The sequence below is a fragment of the Narcine bancroftii genome, chromosome 6 (assembly GCF_036971445.1).
Source record: "Narcine bancroftii isolate sNarBan1 chromosome 6, sNarBan1.hap1, whole genome shotgun sequence".
In the NCBI taxonomy this organism is placed as follows: Eukaryota; Metazoa; Chordata; class Chondrichthyes; order Torpediniformes; family Narcinidae; genus Narcine; species Narcine bancroftii.
Genome location: NC_091474.1, coordinates 43,268,371 through 43,287,503, shown reverse-complemented (window position 1 = coordinate 43,287,503; position 19,133 = coordinate 43,268,371). Strand labels below are relative to the sequence as shown.

General features: G+C 41.0%; 1 protein-coding gene across 5 annotated transcripts in view; it reads left to right on the top strand.

Annotated features, from left to right (window-relative positions):
* The window catches only part of ppp4r1l (protein phosphatase 4, regulatory subunit 1-like), a 58,999-nt gene that overhangs the window by 3,206 nt on the left and 36,660 nt on the right, over window positions 1–19,133 (top strand). For 4 of the 5 annotated variants that reach the window (XR_011340058.1, XR_011340059.1, XM_069884825.1 and 1 more), the window contains 8 exons: window positions 1,538–1,670; window positions 6,248–6,354; window positions 9,063–9,205; window positions 10,066–10,173; window positions 13,347–13,493; window positions 15,108–15,215; window positions 15,586–15,651; window positions 18,700–18,858. Coding sequence is in view for 3 of the 5 variants with exons in the window: in XM_069884825.1 (XP_069740926.1) it covers window positions 1,538–1,670; window positions 6,248–6,354; window positions 9,063–9,205; window positions 10,066–10,173; window positions 13,347–13,493; window positions 15,108–15,215; window positions 15,586–15,651; window positions 18,700–18,858 (971 nt within the window). In the remaining 2 variants the exon portion in view is untranslated. The remainder of the gene's footprint in view (window positions 1–1,537; window positions 1,671–6,247; window positions 6,355–9,062; window positions 9,206–10,065; window positions 10,174–13,346; window positions 13,494–15,107; window positions 15,216–15,585; window positions 15,652–18,699; window positions 18,859–19,133) is intronic. The other variant, XM_069884827.1, reaches the window with a different exon arrangement.

Here is a 19,133-nt window from a genome sequence, read left to right as displayed (position 1 = left end):
GGTTGTACAGAGTGGGTTGTACAGAGTGGGTTGTACAGAGTGGGTTGTACAGAGTGGGTTGTACAGAGTGGGTTGTACAGAGTGGGTTGTACAGAGTGGGTTGTACAGAGTGGGTTGTACAGAGTGGGTTGTACAGAGTGGGTTGTACAGAGTGGGTTGTACAGAGTGGGTTGTACAGAGTGGGTTGTACAGAGTGGGTTGTACAGAGTGGGTTGTACAGAGTGGGTTGTACAGAGTGGGTTGTACAGAGTGGGTTGTACAGAGTGGGTTGTACAGAGTGGGTTGTACAGAGCAATATCATATTACTGTGTGCCTGAGTTCTTTTAAGACTGTGGGTCCACTACATATATACACTAACACTGCAGAGAACCCTGATCTGCAGTTGTCTTGGACTTGCTTGCTTTTGGATGAAGACATTACATTGTCAAATCCATGTAATTATTGAAGTGCAAGAATTGTTCCAAACAACGTGAAAATCATTTGTAAACACGAATCTTGTCAGAACAGGATTAGAAACAACATCTCCAAGGGCTTCTAGTAAGCATCAACAGGACAGACCTTTTAACTTCTCCCTGTGTTGACCTAGAAAACCACTATGTTTAAGGGTAAGTGAGGCGAAGCAATAAACACTGGCTTTTTCCTGTGAGTGTTTTTTTAAAAAAAATGCTGGTAATAAATGAGGGCTACATTGTCAGAGACAAATTTTGGATGAGATGCTAAACCAAGGAATAATTTGCCTGTTTGACAGAGAAGGAATTTCAGTGTCAGCCAGTAGTTTCTGTTGCACAGTATTTATCCAAATTGGGTACAACATTTGCGTATGTTTTTGCTGCACTTCAAAGAATAATTAATTAATCGAGCCTTTGAAACATACTAAGGATCTGAAAAGTAGTTCATTTTTTCCTGCTGCTTTAAAATTCCTTTTTTTTTTTGCCAAATGCCTGATTCACGCAATGAGTACTATGAGCTAGATAATCATCGTTGCACCGCTTGCTGATTTATCTGGCAGTAGAACTGCATTGTGGAAGCAGGGGGCATAAAAAAAAGATAGTGGGAGCACAGATGACTGAGGTATTGCTGAATGCAAACTACTGGGAGGTTTCAAAAGTCTCTTTCGAAGGGGACTTCACTGGTGTCAAGTTTCAAAAAATCATTCTTGTTCCAGGTTTGAGGATATCTTTGCTTTTGATGTTCTGTGTTTAATTATGTACTGCAAACACAGCAGATTTTCTGTGTTGTTTACACGCACCACCCACCCCCACCTTATTTCTAACATCCTCCCAGGATATTCCTGTTTTTTTTTCCACATTTTTGAACTTCATATTGTGTTTCTAAAGTGTTCTCCAAATTCTGCAGTTTTGGAGGTTACAGTTCAACTACAAATTTTGTTCTGTGAATTTAAAGTTGATGCCCTGAATTGCATAAACCTTTCTCACATGTTATTTGGACATAAGCTGCTGGGATAGTTCCCTTAAAATTTAAAAAGGTTATCCATATTAACAATTAAAGATGAGATTTATTTTTTCTTGACTTGCAGTTGGGTTTGAGGAATACAGTGCAGACAGTGATGGAATAAGAATAACATCATTCTTGGATTTGCCCAATCAAGATGAACTGACTCCTCTTTCCCGGTTGGAGAAATATGCTGCCAGTGCCAATGTGTTTAACAGGTAAAGCAAACTTGTTTTAGAGGCTTGGACAGTTTCTACAGAAAAGGTCAAACTGTAGCAGTTCCGCACTGTGACCCATGATCTACAGTCCAATATGTGCTACTTAATCAACAGTTTGTGCCATTTGTGTCTGGTTTAGTTGTTTTTGGCACTCTTGATAACTAAATCCTAGACTCTCATTGTAGATTAAGTTTGTACAGTCATATGTATTTAAGCTAGAGATGTTGAGTAATTTTAGATTGAAAATAAAGTTTATTTTTTAACAAAAATAATCTTATAGTTATGAAACAGGTCATTCAGTTCATTGGGTCCATGCAGGCTCCCAGTGGAGCAGTTGCATTAGTCCTGCTCCACCTTTCTATATTTTGCTATAACCTTGCAACTTGTTTTCTCACAAATATCCATCAGTTGCACTTCGAAACTCAGCAGGTATCACCGTGACCATAGGAAACAAAAATATATAACCAATGTTACCTTGACAAGGGGCTCAGGCCTGAAATGTTGGTTATCTGTTCCTCTTATGGATGCTGCAGGACCTGCTGACTTTCTCCAGCATTTTTGTGTATTTACTACAATCACAGCATCTGCAGACTTTCTTGTTTCACTCAATGCACTATGAACCTCTTTATCTTTGACCGATACTGAAGAAAGTTTTATAGATGCCTACTTACCTACCAGCACACCCTTGGGATGTGGGAGAAAGGTGTATCACTCAGAGGAAATCCATGCGTTATGGAGAGGACACTCAAACACCTGTCATGCCACCCTAAAATACCAATTTTTTTTTTAATGCTCCAATACATAACAATTTGTCCTTTGTGTGCACTAAAGATTTTTAATTTCTCATGGTGTTCACACTTCTCAGTGAGAGGATTAATGCTCTGACTCAATTTGCACCAGTCCTGTGGCTTTTGGATCTCTCTTCCTCCAACATCAGCCTACTCTACAGATCCAGTTTCTTTTGATCCAGCATTGGTAACCACTTAATCCATTATCAAATGACTTGATTGTTCTTACTCCTATCCTTGTACACAGCCGTTCTTTTTTTCCTCTGGTCTGTACTTGCTCTCACATTTTGGAGTGCTCTTCAAGGAAAGAAAGCTGCTATCTGCTTAATCTGACATTTTTATGACTTCAAGCTCACCAAAGTGGTTAATCGTCCTTCTGAAATTGTCCAGTATGTTATTCAATTTTATCATAACTGGAATTGGTTAAGTTTGCATGTTCCTCTCAATCACTTGGGGTCTGGTGTCTATATTGAGAGAGCTCTTCCACTCTCCTGACAATGTGCTGGATTTCTCCCATCACATTCCCTGGGTATATTTTATCCAACTGACAGGACAGATTCTCAAAGTGATGAGAACTATTCTTAGGAGTTTCACTATTGTGTACAATCTCAGCTCAAACATGGGCAATAAATTTTGTGTATCACCTACCATCCTCCCTCAGCAGGGGAATCAGTACTCTGTATGTTGAACATTGATTAGAAGTCATGCTAAGAGTAAGCAGGAACACAGGACACACTTGGGGTGTGGGATTTCAATGTCTGCTACCTCTGACTGAGTTGGGCAAGTCCTGAACTGCCATCACTGTCCAGTGATGCGCACATCTCCGTGGAGATATAATTCAGACCTCTGGTCCTATCAATGCAACCCTATAGATTACTCTAACATTGCAAAGGTGTACTGGTCCTTGTGTTAATTGGCCAAGGTAGATGGCCCCTCATGGGTGAATGGCAGGAAAATCGCAAGGGTCTTAATGGATATGTGTGAGAGGATATATTCAAGGGAAAATAAATAGGGTAATGAGATTGCCTTCTCAGAGCTGACGTAGATTTGATGGGTCTGTGTTGTATGGAAATATACCTCAGGAGATTTAGTCTTGCCAATGAAGAGTGCAGAAGGACATGACACAAGCAGCATCAGATATGCTTAACATTAAAGTTGCCGACTTGATAAGGTGTAACACAGAACTACACCTTGCTAACCAGCAAGAGCAGTCTGTGATACACAAGACAAGTGAAGGTACAATCAGCAGAACAAGTTAAGTTTCTGCAATCCTATCGCATCCAGCCACGCTTGGTGGATAAATGAGAGGCAAACTGGAAGGAGTAAATTACAAACTTTTATAGACATTGTGGTTGAAGCAAAAACACAAAATGCTGGAGAAGCTCAGCAGGTCAAACAATGTCCTTTATGAAGCAAAGGCAAAGATACAACACCGACGGTTTGGGCTTGAGCCCTTCATCAAAGTATGAGAAACTGCCGGCAAGCGTCCAAACAAAAGAGTAGAGGAGGGGGGTGGCAAAGGCAGGAGATGATAGATGGAGAAAGGAGGGAGGGGACAGCAGCAGGGAGGGGGAGGAGGGATGGCTGGGTGGGTGAAAGAACTGGAAAGACAGGAAAAGGGGGGAAGAAAAGGAAAGCAGATTTAATGGAAAGCAGTAAAGTCAATCTTCTTGCCATGTGGAAATGGTCCCTTCGCTCCACTGGGTTCACACCACCCTGTATTAACCATATAACCACTTAAAGCACAGAACAGGCCAGTTCGGCCCCACTAGTCCATGCCGTAGCAAATCCCCACCCTCCTAGTCCCACTGACCAGCACCCGGTCCATACCCCTCTAGTCCCCTCCTATCCATGTAACGATCCAGTCTTTCCTTAAATGTAACCAATGATCCCTCCTCGACCACGTCTGCCGGAAGCTCATTTCACATCCCCGCCACCCTCTGCGTAAAGAAATTTCCCCTCATGTTCCCCTTATAATTTTCCTCCTTCAATCTTAAACCATGTCCTCTAATTTGAATCTCCCCCTTTCTTAATTGAAAAAGCTTATCCACATTTACTCTGTCTGTCCCTTTTAAAATCTTAAACACCTCTATCAAGTCCCCTCTCAATCTTCTACGCTCCAGAGAAAAAAGCCCCAGTCTGCACAACCTTTCCCTGTAACTCAGACCCTGAAATCCTGTCAACATTCTCGTGAACCTTCTCTGCACTCTCTCTATTTTGTTTATATTCTTTTATTCTCCCCACGATCTACCACTCATACACTCTAGGATCAGTTTATACTGGCCAGTTAAACTACTAACAGGGATGTGAGAGGAAAACAGAGAACCGAGAAGAAACCCACATAGGCTATATCAGAGGAGAGGATTTAACAGGATCTCTGGCAATGTAAGGCAGTGTCTCTAGTAGCTGTATTTTTCTTTCTTTTCATCTTGCATGAAAGACAAGTGAAGCTTAATCCAGGCAAATCTGAGGTAAAGCGTTTTGAGAGGTCTAATGCAAGAAAAACATGCCATATAGTAAATGGCAAGATTCTTGGGAGCATTAATGTGCAGGAAGATCTTAGGGTACAAGTCCATAGCTTTCTGCAAATGCCAATGCAAATAGATAGCGGGAGGTAGAGAAGTGTTTGGAATCGAGCATAAAAAGTTAATTCAATTTTTTTATATTTGGGGATCCAGCACTGGAACAGACCCTTCTGGCCTGTGACACCATGCCACCCAAATACACCAATTGATCTATAAACTCCATACATTTTTTGGAGGGAGGGAGGAATCTGAAGCACCCGGAAGAAACTTGCACAGTCACATGGAGAATGTACAAACTCCTCCTCACGCTCCCTCTTGCTCCAACTCCTGCTCTGATTTTGCATTAGGTCCCTACAACAGCTTTTGCTTTTTCATTCCCAAAGGGATACATAAATATCATGTCAATAAAAAAGAGCTGATTAATTACAACACTTATACGTGCTTTTTTGAAATCAAAGCTTGGGTGGTAATTTTGCCATGTTTGATTTGATTTAATGGCTGCCCCTTTCGTAAATCCAGTCAGCGCAAGAACACAAATAAACAAGATTAAGTTTCTTTCATGGGCTAGAAAGAGAAAAATAATGATGTGGGGGTATGTTTGAAATCTGAGAAGCCATCATTTGGTTTCATATCTCTTAATAAAAGGAGCACGTAAATTTTGTGGAAAACATTATTTGTTAATTTTCGTTACCTGAATCAGATTAGTGCATGTACATTTAATCATTTTAATTTAGACGTGTAGCACAATAACATGCCCTTCTGGCTCACAAGCCCATGCTGTCCAAGTACCCCAATTAACCTGCAACCCCCATACGTTTTGAAAGGTGGAAGAAAACCAAAGCCCTTGGAGGAAACCCACGCAGACACTAGGAGAACATACAAACTCCTTACAGACAGTGCCAGATTCGAACCCAAGTCCCGATTGCTAGCTCTGTAGTAGCATTGCACTAGCTGTTAAGCTATGTATTTTAGATTTATTAAAGGAAATTAAATGTGTCGCTTTGTAAATGTTTCTGCTGAAATACTTTTGAGAATAAGTAAATGACTGAATCAATTAGAAGACATCGCTTGTTGTTTATTATGAAAATTTCTCCAGGCAAGAATAGATGTTCTGACAATTACAAAAGCAGATTATGAATCAAAAAACAATCTGAAGGAGGGAAATTAAAAAGGGTGGCTGTCTTAACTTGACATTCACGGAGCTTGAGAATAATTACTTCATAAATAACCAGCTTTTTTCCTGCTGTATTTTCATCTTGAACAGGCAGATTGTTGCTCGAGGGCTTGTGGATGTACTGCGAGCTTTTAGTGACGATGAGAAAGATTTCATGGCTGTCATGGAGACGATTGTTCGGCTCTCCGAAGATACAGGTATGTTGCTAATCAATTTAAAATGCTGGAAACCTTTGATGTTTCAGGTTGAAGACCTGGGAAAAGGAAAAGAGTATCTTATTTTTAAGTTTCAAAGAGGGGGAAAAGGATAAGTAGGATAAAGAGTGAGTTGAGGCCAGTTTAAACAGATTAATAGAGGTAGTTAGAGGGTGATTATATTTCTTTGTTTGTTTTATGTAATGCAAATAGCAGAACTGTGGAACATGCCCAGCATATCAGGCTTGACTGACACAGGAAAATGATGAATCAAAGTAGCAGATGAGTGACTTGCAGCAGAAGTGACTAATCCTTACCCTTTTTAACAGAGGATTCAAGCTGGGCATTAGCCACCTTTTGTACCCTTCACTTAGCTGTGTGAATGCGTTGAAGGCGGATTTGGGGGGGTACTTACCTAGATTTAATCAAGCTAAGGTTGGAAGTGTCAGAGTAGAGCGTTGCAAAGTGGGACTGGTCCAAAAGGACGAACCGTGTTGCTGGGTTGAAACCGGGAAGGGAAGATTATGCCGTGATTACATTTCTGCCAACTTTGAAATAACTGACTATCACTGCTCATCATATGACCTTTCCTTTTAATCAATTTTCACAGTCCATTTGAGATATTTTTCCTTCATATCTGCCTTTGTTTAAGTTGAATGTACTTGGAACCAAGCATTTTTCCATTCAATTTCTATCTGGACTTCTTACATGTGGAAATCACTACTCCATAGAGGATCATGAACTGCAAGATATTTAATTTATCCTACCACGTGACACATGATCAAATCTAAAATAGCTTGGTTCTGGGTTGATTCTAGGTGATTCCTGTGAAGTGCCTGTATCTTGCTATGGTGCAAGTCTGTCATTGTGATTATGGATGGATCCTTCTCCATTTACTGGTGAAAGATGCAGTGGGATTGAACAGTCCTCCTTGAACACTCAGGATGGCACCATGGTAGAGTTAGAACTACTTCCTCACAGTTTCAGCAGACTGGATTCAATCCTGACCTCTAGCACTGTCCACATGGAGTTTGCACATTCTCCCTGTGACTGCATGGGTTTTCTCCAGCTGCTTCAGTTTACTTCCACGACCCAAATACCCGAGGGTTAGTAGCTTATTTAACCACGGGGAATTATGCCTAGAATGGAAATAGAATTTTGTGGAAATTGATTGAATGGTGTGTGAATTAAATATGGGATCAATGTAACTAGATGCTTGATGTATGGTTTTTAGACTGCAGGCATGTAACAGCACAATCAAGGAATTTTACAGCTACACAGGCAGTCTGAAAAGGAATATGCAGGAATTTTAAGACCATTCCTGCATCATGATTTATCTTGCAGGACCCCTACAATTTTTTTGGAGGGAGCCTGAAAAATCTGTTGACAACCCCCGGGACTGTTGCACTCAGGTACTTGCAGTTTAAAAAGGCACCCAGTGTGAACAACTACACAGGCAGTAATTATGTTGATTTTTTTTCTGTAATTTTCCCAACATTGCAGTCTTAAAAACATAATGGTTCGCACAGACTTGCTAAGCTGAAGGGCCTGTTTGTGTGCTGTAAACTCCATGGCTATGACATTGGGAAACTACAGTATCAGACATATTATGCAGGTAGCTGCAGAGCTCTCTGAGAAGTACTGAGAGTGGTCTGCTGAACTACAGTCCTTGGTCAGTTCAGCCACCGGGACTGAGGGAAAAACTGTATGCAATATACACACACATGCTGGAGAAACTCAGCAGGTCATGCAGCATCCATGGGAAATAAAGAGTAACCTTTGATCGTCCCTTGAAGAAGCGCTCAGGCCTGAAACATTGGTTGTATATCTTTTCCTCCTATGGATGTTGCATGACCTGCTGAGTTCCTCCAGCATTTTTGTGTTTTTTACTACAATTCCAGTGTTTGCAGACTTTCAGGTTTTACACCAATGTTTCAGGCTTGATCCTTTCGTCAGGTATACCTGATGATGTGCCCAGGCTCAAAACGTTAGTTACCCTGTGCTTCTTATGAATGCTATATGACCTCTTGAGTTTCTCCAGGATATTTGTGAATTACACTCAACCCCAGCATCTGCAGACTTTCTTATTGAACTGGGGGAAAAGCCAGGAGGTCTAATTAGGGGCTATTGATTGACCAACTGAGACGTTTACCAAAGTCTTTAAACAATCTTTGTTAATATCAAAGAAGTCTGAGCACTTTGTCAGAACTAGAGAGTGGTGTGGCATTCTGGGTTTAGGGTGAGGGGAGGGAGAAGAAGAATTGAGCGAGGGGGGGGGGGGGGAAAGTAGAGTGGAAAATAGTGAAGAAGGGAAGGTTCAGGTGGGGAGAGGTGAAGGGTAAGGGGAGTCTTTGGAACAGAGTGCATACATGTGTGACAAGTTGCTAGCTCACAGGGCTGTGGTAGAAAGTTAACTCAAGATCGAACACTGCCAGAGATTTGTGAAGTGAAAATTTGCAAAATAGTGGTAGTTCATATTTGTGAAGTTGGAGGAGAGAAGGAAAATTGAAAGCAATGTTTCTTTCCCCGCCCCCACCAACAATTTTATTTCAAAGTTTTCTCCATATATTTAACATTTCAATTTATATAGTGTAGAAAATTTGGGGCAAGAATGGAGGCCTTGATTTTTAATTCTCTCATCCTTTAAGAGTGATGTGTTATAATTTAGTAGTGTAGAGATGTTACCCACTCAATATACTTTCTGCTTAAAGAACCCACTGTACGTGCTGAATTGATGGAACAAGTGCCACATCTAGCCATGTTTCTCCAGGAAAACAGACCGTCTTTCCCAACGGCCTTTTCTAAGTATCTGGTGCCTGTGGTTGTAAGATACCTCACTGACCCTAATAATCAGGTAAGGAGACACAGCATTTTAATAATTATTTTAAGGGATCATGCATTTCTCATTAAATGCATTGAAATGTATTGTAGGTGCCAATAATGTCTGATATCAACGAACCTTGAACCACCATATTTAAATCAAGGGATTCAGGTGAATATTGGTCAAAAACCAAACTGCTGAAGGATCTCAGCAGGCTCGGCAATACCTGCAGAAGCAAAGGATTGCGTTGAGACCTTGCAATGGGGTGAAATATTTTTGAGGTATTAATATTGGTAAGGTCTGAAAAAGATATTGTATCCTTGGAAATACATTGATCTTTATACAATTCATCCTTCCAACTAAAGTTATAGGTAAATTTATCCATTTTTAAAAATCTTCCTCCATCTTTTTAAGTAAAGACAAATAATTCAATTTATATATATTATTTAAATTGTTATCCGTATGTATTCCTAAATATTTAATACCTTCCTTTGGCCATTTAAACTGCATATCTCTCTGACACTGAGTATAGTCACCTACTGTCAAAGGCATAATTTCACTTTTATCCCAATTTATTTTATATAGTTACTCTTCATTAGTTACAAAAACAGATGTGATTTTATAATTTTAGATTTAGATTGTGCTTTTATGTGAAAGTTTTAAAAACAAGACAATGTGTTTGATACTTAAATCCAACATGTTGTCTTTGTTTTCTAAAATCCAGCAAAATGGTGTTCCAGTAAGCAATAGAATATGATGGGACTGAATCTTGCAGTGAAAGTAATGTTGAAGCTGACCATAATTAAGAGCAAATCGCACAGTAATTTGTAGTGATTTCTCGTGAGCACTTAAATATGAACCTTGTAACTGAAGATGCCCTATTCTTCCAAAAGCTTCAGTGCCACAGCATCTCACCAAGAGAAGCTACCATGACTCATGAATTCGGGAGCAACACACAAAATGCTGGAGAAACTCAGTGGAACAGGCAGCATCCATGGAAGGTAATAGACATTCAACATTTTGGGCTGAAACCCTTCAAAACGTTTTAGCCAGAAACATTGGCCATCTATTACCTTCCATGGATGCTGCTTGACCCGCTGAGTTCCTCCAGCATTTTGTGTGTTGCTCTAGTTTACCAGCATCTGCGGTTCTCTTGCTATGATCCATGAATGATGAGGAGTGAAGACACTTGTGTGATAGATGCCTCACCAAAGATAGTAGGACTTGTCAATAATGTCAAAGATTGCCATTTGCTTACTACCAAGCCACCACATTGGCAGTGAAAATAAAGTGCGGAGTTTAATTCCTCAAATTTCACTTATTGTTAGTTATTCAAGTTCTAAAATTGCCTAAATGTTTAGAATGCTTGATAAAAGTTGTAGACCACAGGAAGTGGTCACTAAAGTAGCAAGTGAATTAGATACAGATGTCAATTAATGTATTTTAGAGTCAGTAAACTAGGCAACTGAGTGCATGATAAATGGAATATACTTAGAAGTATCTTTTTTTTTTTTTTAAATTTTTTTATTTTTCACACCATAAATCACATTAGCCATGATATACACTTTCTTTTTCACACATATACAGTGACTTTTTCTCCCCCCCCCTTTCCTCCCAAACCACCCCCCCACCCCCCCCCCCCTCATCCATTTTAGGTATACAATCTAGGTTGCATTAAGCCAGTCAGACAATGTTGTCATTCAACAAAATTACACCAGAAATTCTACTTAGTCCATTCTTTTCTTTCCTTCTCCTTCCATCAACTTAGGTAATGTTTGTCCCCGGTAGGTTTTCGCTATTGTATTTAATGTAAGGCTCCTATACTTGTTCGAATATTTCAATATTATTTCTTAACCAATATGTTATTTTTTCTAATGGAATACATTTATTCATTTAAATTTGGTAGTTTCTTCCTTTTAATTTGGTTATGTATTCCATTAATATTTAAAGACATATAGTTCAGCGTAGCCCTTTTATATTTTGTTTATCTTCTCTTTCCGTTTTTCCATCATTACCTTTCCTCCTTTTCCATTTCTGTTTTCTTATTTTCAACTCTTTATAAGACAACATTCCTGCAACATCTAACATTTTCCTTATTCTCCTATTTCTATCTTATTTATCCCCAATCTCCCCTTCACCTCCTGAGTTGTCCTTTATCCCTTGTCGGACAACCACATCTCCCCTCTCCATTTGGTACTTAGAAGTATCTTAAAGAAACCTATATTTCTGGATCCAACACGTGCAAGACAAAGATTAATGATTTTCAATTTATAACCTTCAAAGCCACATGAATATAGTTGCATGTAACCATGCCAATCTAGGTATGAGGTCCAAAGAAACCAAGCAAGCAGGCAGCTTTTGTTTCTCCAGTACAGACTGAATGGCATTGTTAACTTTAGGGAAAGTTTTGTTGACTTTATGTTGGAGCCATGGCCACACATGCCTTCCCCTCTGTTAATGGCCTAGCCATTTAATTAATGATGTTAACAGCTGCCATGATACACCAAAAAGTAGGCTGACCATATGAACATTTGAACTTTAGCCTTTAATATCTGACTCTCCTTTGATGCAGAAGTGCCAGACACCAACTAGTGGGACTTGAGGTGACAATTCTGTCCTGAAACTAGTGTTCTGCCATGCCTACCTTCAGGAGCATTGACAGAAAATACACTGTTCAGAGCATACCACCATTCCCATCATTTGAAAGTCCTAGGGACAAATACTGTAGTACCCTCCACACCTGTACTTTCTAATTTCCAGTGTCAGCAGGTTTTTTTCTCTCCAAAGTTAAATGTGGGGCATGGAAAACTAACCTAACTGTTTTTTTTGTTGGCTTATTCTATCTGAGTTTCTCCAGCTTTGTGTTTTTACTTCAACCACGGTGTCTGCAGATTTCCGTGTTTTACTTCAGAGAAAAACTTTTTATCTCGAGGCATTGGGATCGAGACGCATTAACAACTTGAAGTTTACATGCAATGCACAAAGGGTGACCAACATTTTAGGCCTGGACCCTTCAGTAGATACAAGCCAAAACAGGCAGACTCCTGAATAAAAAGATGAGGAGAGGAGGAAGGAAGGAGTAAGGGGATGAGCACAGGCAAAGAGGTAAAAGGTCATAGGTTGATACATGTGGGAGAGTAGAACAAAATGCTGAGGAGTGATAGGGGAGAGGTTTGAGGGTAGATCTCAGAGGAAAAAAATGGCGGCGCTGCCAAAGCTGCTGCAATGAGAGCACTGCTGGTGGTGTGGAACTGTGAAGAGCAGGGAGAAGAGACAGACCGCAAGGTTCTACCACCCTGTAAGACTACCAACGGCTCCATATAGCTGTTGAACTGCCTTTTAAAGGAACCGACGGTGGTTTATTTTAAAATCCTGCAACCACAGAGTCTGGGCCCAAAATGGCGGTGCCTGTGTTCGGCAGCAGCCTCAAGGCGTTGCAGACTCTGGGCAAGCAGGGGACTGACACAGAGGGCATCATAAAACAGAGATACTAACCCCTATTTCAGAAGGAGAAACATAGGAGACACCCCTCTGGGACAGTGATCACAGTGACGGACTAGAGAGGGGCTTCTGCTGCTGAAGAATGCACAGGTATTGGGCAGTTAGTGACTTGAGGTGATGAACCCACGCAGACTGCGGGCTGCTGGTGACTTCAGTCAAAGGTCTCTCACCAGGCTGTGGACTGCTGGATACTGGCTCAAGACTGTCTGAAAAGGTGCCAGATAGCGGAATTGGGATGAGAGAGGGTACCGAGGGAGCTGACGGCTTCACGATCATGTTGGGCATGTCGATCTGGACCATAAGTTGCCGATTGTTTGGACTGGTCTATGTGGTTGTGGAGGTTGTGGGAGCACTAGAGTTGAATACATGGGCACTCGGTGACTCTGGGGGGACTCTCTTTTTGCTTCTCTTTTTCTGCCTGTAAGGGGCGCCAGGCAATTTCTGTCTGTGGTGAATCTTTGTCTGCCTTATGGCAGTCTAAAGTCAATTTTGTGTAATGTTGCACCTGTTTTATTACATGACAATAAAGGAAATTTAGAAAGGGGGAGGGGGATCTGTTTCTGCCCCCTTGTGGTTATATTTGCACAAATTTGAGTTATTCAAATCTCTAGTCTTTAACTATTCTAGTGCTGGGTTTCCAATGATTGAAGTTCTATACCTTTCTGTTTCTTAGGTTCGAAAAACAAGTCAGGCTGCCTTGCTAGTATTACTGGAACAGGAGCTGATTGATCGGACTGATGTCGAAGTAAAAGTCTGCCCAGTTCTGCTGGATCTCACTGCTCCTGAGAGTGATGACGATTATAAGATTGAAGCTGTAGCTGTGAGTGGTTGGCATACCTCCTGGAGTCTTGAATTATTTAAACTAGAATGTGTCTCACAAACTTGCCTTTGTTAATCTTGCTTTTCCTTGTTTCCCAAGTCATTTTTACTTCCACTGGTTACGCGGTAATATCGAAGAGCAGATGATCAGTATGAGTTTTTTCCTGTTTTCAGACAGATTCTAGAACAGTTTCTACCTTGGCTATTAATTGTTCACTCTTTGCTAATTTATAACCATGGTTCCACTGCAATATATTGCATCATCTTTGAAATTCTGATTAAATCTGTGTACTAAACTTTTAATTTAGAGATTCTCATCCCTTCTTATAGAATCCAAAATAACTTCCACCAATATTTTTAATTGTTTTCAATGAGCAGCTTGTTGGAGAAACCCAGTGAGTCAACCAGATTCAGAGAGGGAAAAAAAAAATCAGTGATATTTTGGGCCAGAGCCATTCATCAGGACTAAAAGTGCAGTGGGGAGATGGCCAGAGTAATTAGGCCAGAGTGAGAGGGGTTGGACTTGGACCAGTGGGGAATTGTTGAACCAGGGAGGAGCGAGGGATGATGGACAGATGGAGAGGGTGAGGGACGGAGTTGATTGGCAGATGCCAGACAAAAGATGATAGAGTGAAACTAGAGCAAGCTAGGAAGATGATAAATGGTAACATAGGCTGCTAGTCTTGGAATCTGATGAGTAAAGAAGGTGATAATGGGCATATACAGAAATGGAAACTATTAAGGGAGGGATGAAGGGCAAATTAGATAAGATGAAACCAAAGTGGGGGGGGGCGGGGTGGAGAGGTACTTGGATGAAATGTGGGAGGTGAGAATGAACTAGAAGGAAGAGGGGGATGAGAATCCTTTAAACATGATTTTCTGTGCAGAGGCACTTGGATAGGATTTTCATCTCCTTGCTTCATTAGAGAATCTTATTAAGATTCTATTATGAGTTGTGGAGCCCAATTGAATAGTATGGATACTGTCCCAATTTTACAAAACTGTTTTTCATTGTACAAACATTTTCATTTATTAGGGGAAATAAAAAATGCGTATCTTTGTAATTTTTACTTTCTGTAATAAAACTACCTTCATTTTTGGGAACAATTCTGGTGCAAGTATTCAAAAACCTGATTTACTGAACAATACCGACTTATCAAATAAATAAAACTCAGGAATTTGAATCCATTTATCATATTTAAAGATGTTTTTTCCTTGGATTAATAATTAAATGCTAGCATGGGTTAGGATACAGAATTGATGATTAGGATATAGATTCATAAAAAATGGAAGCAGGCCAATTTGATCCACCACATTTACATTGACCAGTTTGTACACATCTGCATTAATTCATTCTTCCAACACTTGACCCATAGCGTCCGCTGCGTAGACAATTCAAGTGCTTGTTAGAGTTTACTTAAATGCTGTTATCAATTCTGCTTCATCCACTCTAGGGTGGTGCATTCCAGAACTAGATAGGATCTGCTGCTATGTTCAACTGTACACATTCCTAGGTCTTTTATTAATCCAATAATTTATTCTGGTGTGTGTGTGTTTCATGTCCACTATATTTCCTTCAGGTGGTATGTAATGTAATCTGATTCTTTTGTCTTAGATCATTTGCAAAATGGCCTCCATATTGACCAGTGAAATAACTGAGCGTTTGCTGCTATTTCGATTTTGTGAACTCTGCAATGATGGCAAACTATTCCACGTTCGTAAGGTAAATAGAATTGTAATCTTTTAATTTTCCAATGCAAGTGGTTTGACAGAATCTAGTCTGTCAATTTATGGCCCAGTATTAATAGAAACTTGCTATTTAAGCCTTTTTTTTTCAATATAAAATTTTGGAAGATGATGAGTTTATTTGGAAATAAGAAGGTAACATCATCGGGTTTGGGAATGAGAATACTTGGACTTCAGATTTTCATTTACTTTTCTAAGCTCTCAACCTCCTTCAAGGTGCTATTTTGAGAAACTAGAGGCAAAAAGTGTTCTTGCATGTTGAACTAATTAAACAAATATCCAATCTAGCCTGCGGAGAGGACGCTTAAGATATTGTGTGGCAATAAATCCTATTTCTCTTCATTAAGGTATGTGCAACTAATTTTGGAGATATCTGTAACACAGTAGGCCAGGAAGCAACTGAGAAGTACATGGTACGTGAATCACTCCTTCTGTTCTGCTCATTTTTGATTAGTAAATGCAAGTGGTTCATTAGTAGCCCTCTTCCCTATGAGTTAAAAACTTTGGGTTTAAGCTCAGCTCCATGGGGGTCTATCATGAAAGAAGTAAAAACAATGCTGAAGGAACTCAGCCTGTCTTTTCAGCATCCGTAGGAGACAGATATATTGCCAGCATTTCAGGCTTGAGGCCATCAAGGAATAAGCAGAATAAGCCAGAAGCAAGATGTCTCAGAATTCAAATAATGGGGAAGGAATCCAGACCAACAAAAGGTGTTAATTGGATATGATAAGGGGAGTAGGTAAGAATTTATCATGTCGGTGCAAAAGGAGACAGGGAATGGGGAAACGACAAGGGAAGGGGGGTGGTGTTTAACGAAAGGCAGAGAAGTCGATATTAATGGCATCCATTTGGAGGGTGCCCAGTTGGAGATGAAGTGTTGTTCCTCCAATTTACAGATGGTCTCAGTCTTGCAGTGCACGAGACCATGGACAGACATGTTGGCAAGGGAATAGGATGGGAAATTGAAATGGTTGGCCATTGGGAGATCCACACTATGGCAGCAGACAGAGCGGAGGTGCTCAACAAACCAATCTCCCAGTTTGCGTCCAGTCTCTCCGATATAGATGAGAACACAGTGGGAGGACTGGATTCAGTAGACGACCCCTGCAAATTCACAAGTGAAATGTTGTTTCACTTGGAAGGACAGTTTGGGGCCCCAAATGGTGGTGAAGAGGTGTGAGAACATGGAGTGTCTTGTGTGGTCACAAGGGGGCATTTGGTGAGGACAAGAGGATTCTTGTCCTTGTTGCATGTCGGGGTGGAGGGGGCCAGGGCTGATATGTGTGAAATGGAGGATATGCGGGTGAGCGCTGACTTTATGGTGGTAGAGGGAAAGCCCCGTTGTTTGAAGAAAGGAGACACCTCTTATGATCTGGCACGGAAATCCTCATCCTGGGTGCAGACGTGATGGAGACGGAGGAATTGAGAGAATGGAATGGAATCCTACAGGGGTCAGGGTGGGAAGAGGTGTAGTTGAGGTTGCTGTGGGAATTGGTGGGTTTATAGAAGATGTCCGTCACGAGTTTGTCTCGTGTGATAGAGACCGAGATTTCAGGGAAAGAATGTTGCTACAGATGGACCAAGTGAATTTGAAGTCGGGGTGGAAGTCAATCAGCTCATCATGGGCACATGAGGGAGCACCAAAGTACAGATAGTCCCCAACTTACGATGGTCTGATTTTTTGAAGTGATAATGGTTTGAATCTGTACGGAACTTCTAATTTTTTGTGTCTTCTGACAGTGCTGTATCAGTCCCCACACCGATTCCACTGCCTTGCTCTCTCCTGACAGCCCCGTGTCGGTCCCCACACTGATCCCACTGTCCTGCCCTCTTCCCACAGCCCCGTGCCAGTCCCCACATTGATTCCACTGACCTGCCCTCTCCCCACAGCCCTGTGTCGGTCCCCACACTGATCCCACTGTCCTGCCCTCTTCCCACAGACCCGTGCCAGTCCCCACATTGATTCCACTGCCCTTTTTTTGACATGATTTTTAAAATCATTTGATATGAGAGCCGAAACGTAACCACATCGTAATTTGAGGATTACCTGTAGTCATCGATGTAGAGGAGGAAGAATTGAGGGGCCTTGCCTTTCTAGGCTTGAAGTATGGATTGCTCCACGTAGCCAACAAAAAGGCAGGCATAGCTGGGGGCCATGCAGGTACCCATGGCTACTTCTTTAGCCTGGAGAAAGTGGGATGAGCCAAAGGAGAAATTATCGAGGGTGAGGACAAGTTTTGTCAGCTGGAGGAGTGTGGTGGTGATGGGGGACAGTTGGCACTGCATCTGGTGCTCCTGTTGTGGTCTCTACATTGGAGAGACTGGACGCAGACTGGGAGATTGCTTTGTTGAGCACCTTGCTCTGTCTGCTGCAATAGTGTGGATCTCCCAATGGCCACCTATTTCAATTCCCCATCCCATTCCTTTGCCGACATGTCTTTCCATGGTCTCGTGAACTACCAGACTGAGTTGGAGGAACAACATCTTCCAACTGGGCACCCTCCAACTGGATGATATTAATATTAATTTCTCTGGCTTTAGTTAACCCTCTTTCCCTCTAATCCCCCCTCCCCTCCAGTTGTCTCTCCATTCTCTGTCTTCTTTCATGTAGACATGATAAATTCTTACCTCGTTCCTTATTTAATTAACACCTTTTGTTGGTCAAGATTAATTCCTCCTCCATTGTTTGAATTCTGAGACTTTCTGCTTCTGGCTTATTCTACTTATTCCTTGAAGAAGGGCTTAGGCTCAAAACATCGTCAATGTACCTGTATCTTTGTCTCCTATAGACGCTGAAAAGACCATCTGAGTTCCTCCAGCATTTCGGTGTGATTTTACTAAAATCACAGCGTCTGTAGACTTTCACGTTTCACTCCATTATGAAAGAATGGGAGCCAATATAACGTCATTTCTCCAGTTAGAAGAATTGGATTATGCATATTGGTTACCATGTGCTGATATAAAGAAACATAGCTGAATTTCTAAATACTTGATGCGTAGTAAATAACTCGAGAGGATGAGACTGAGTCATTGATTTACAGGCTTTTATTCACAATGGACAGGGACCTCATCCTGTGCCATGACCCGGGCTTTCTGGGGAAGAGTCAAGGTGTTAGAGGTTTTATACAAGGTCAAAAGAGGGAGGGGCCACAGGTATAGTTACAGAATGGGGCAGAACCAGGTAATCAGGAATACAGCAGTTCACCATAATACTTTATTGCAATTTAAAGTTTTAATTGTAAATTTGTGGCCTTCCAATCTTTAAGGTTGTAGTGACCTCAGAGAACAATTGTTTACTGAAAGGAAATAACTCAAGGTTTAGTTATCTTCTGTTTAGAATTTTCCTTTGTTTTGTTTTATCTGTAAAATGTCCCAGTGTACTAGGTAAACAGCAAATAATGACTAGCTGCCATTGTTCCCCAGTCTTTCAGTGTCTCACACAAAATTGTACTTGATTTTAGATTCCCAGGTTCTTCCAGCTGTGCTCAGACAATGTCTGGGGCATTCGGAAAGCATGTGCAGAATGCTTCATGGCAGTGTCTTGTTCTGTTTCACCTGAGGTGCGCAGAGCTCAACTCTCCCCACTCTTCATTAATCTCATCAGTGACCCTTCCAGATGGGTAAGGATCACAGTAATCAAATCAATTTGTGGCTTTAGAGAGCAGTCTAAGGAAGCAATTTCCAGGTAGTCTGGATTAGCTCTTAAGTTTTAGTTAGCTTTGTGTTCTAATGTAATGTTACTGCATGATTGCATTATAACCTCATAACCTCCTGCTATAGCCATGTCATGCACCCACTTCGAAGGAGATCAATGGGCCGACTTTGGGATCTTGTATGAGCAGTTATAATGCTACTAATTGGGCTGTCCATATTCTTTTAATAGTAAAAATTTGGG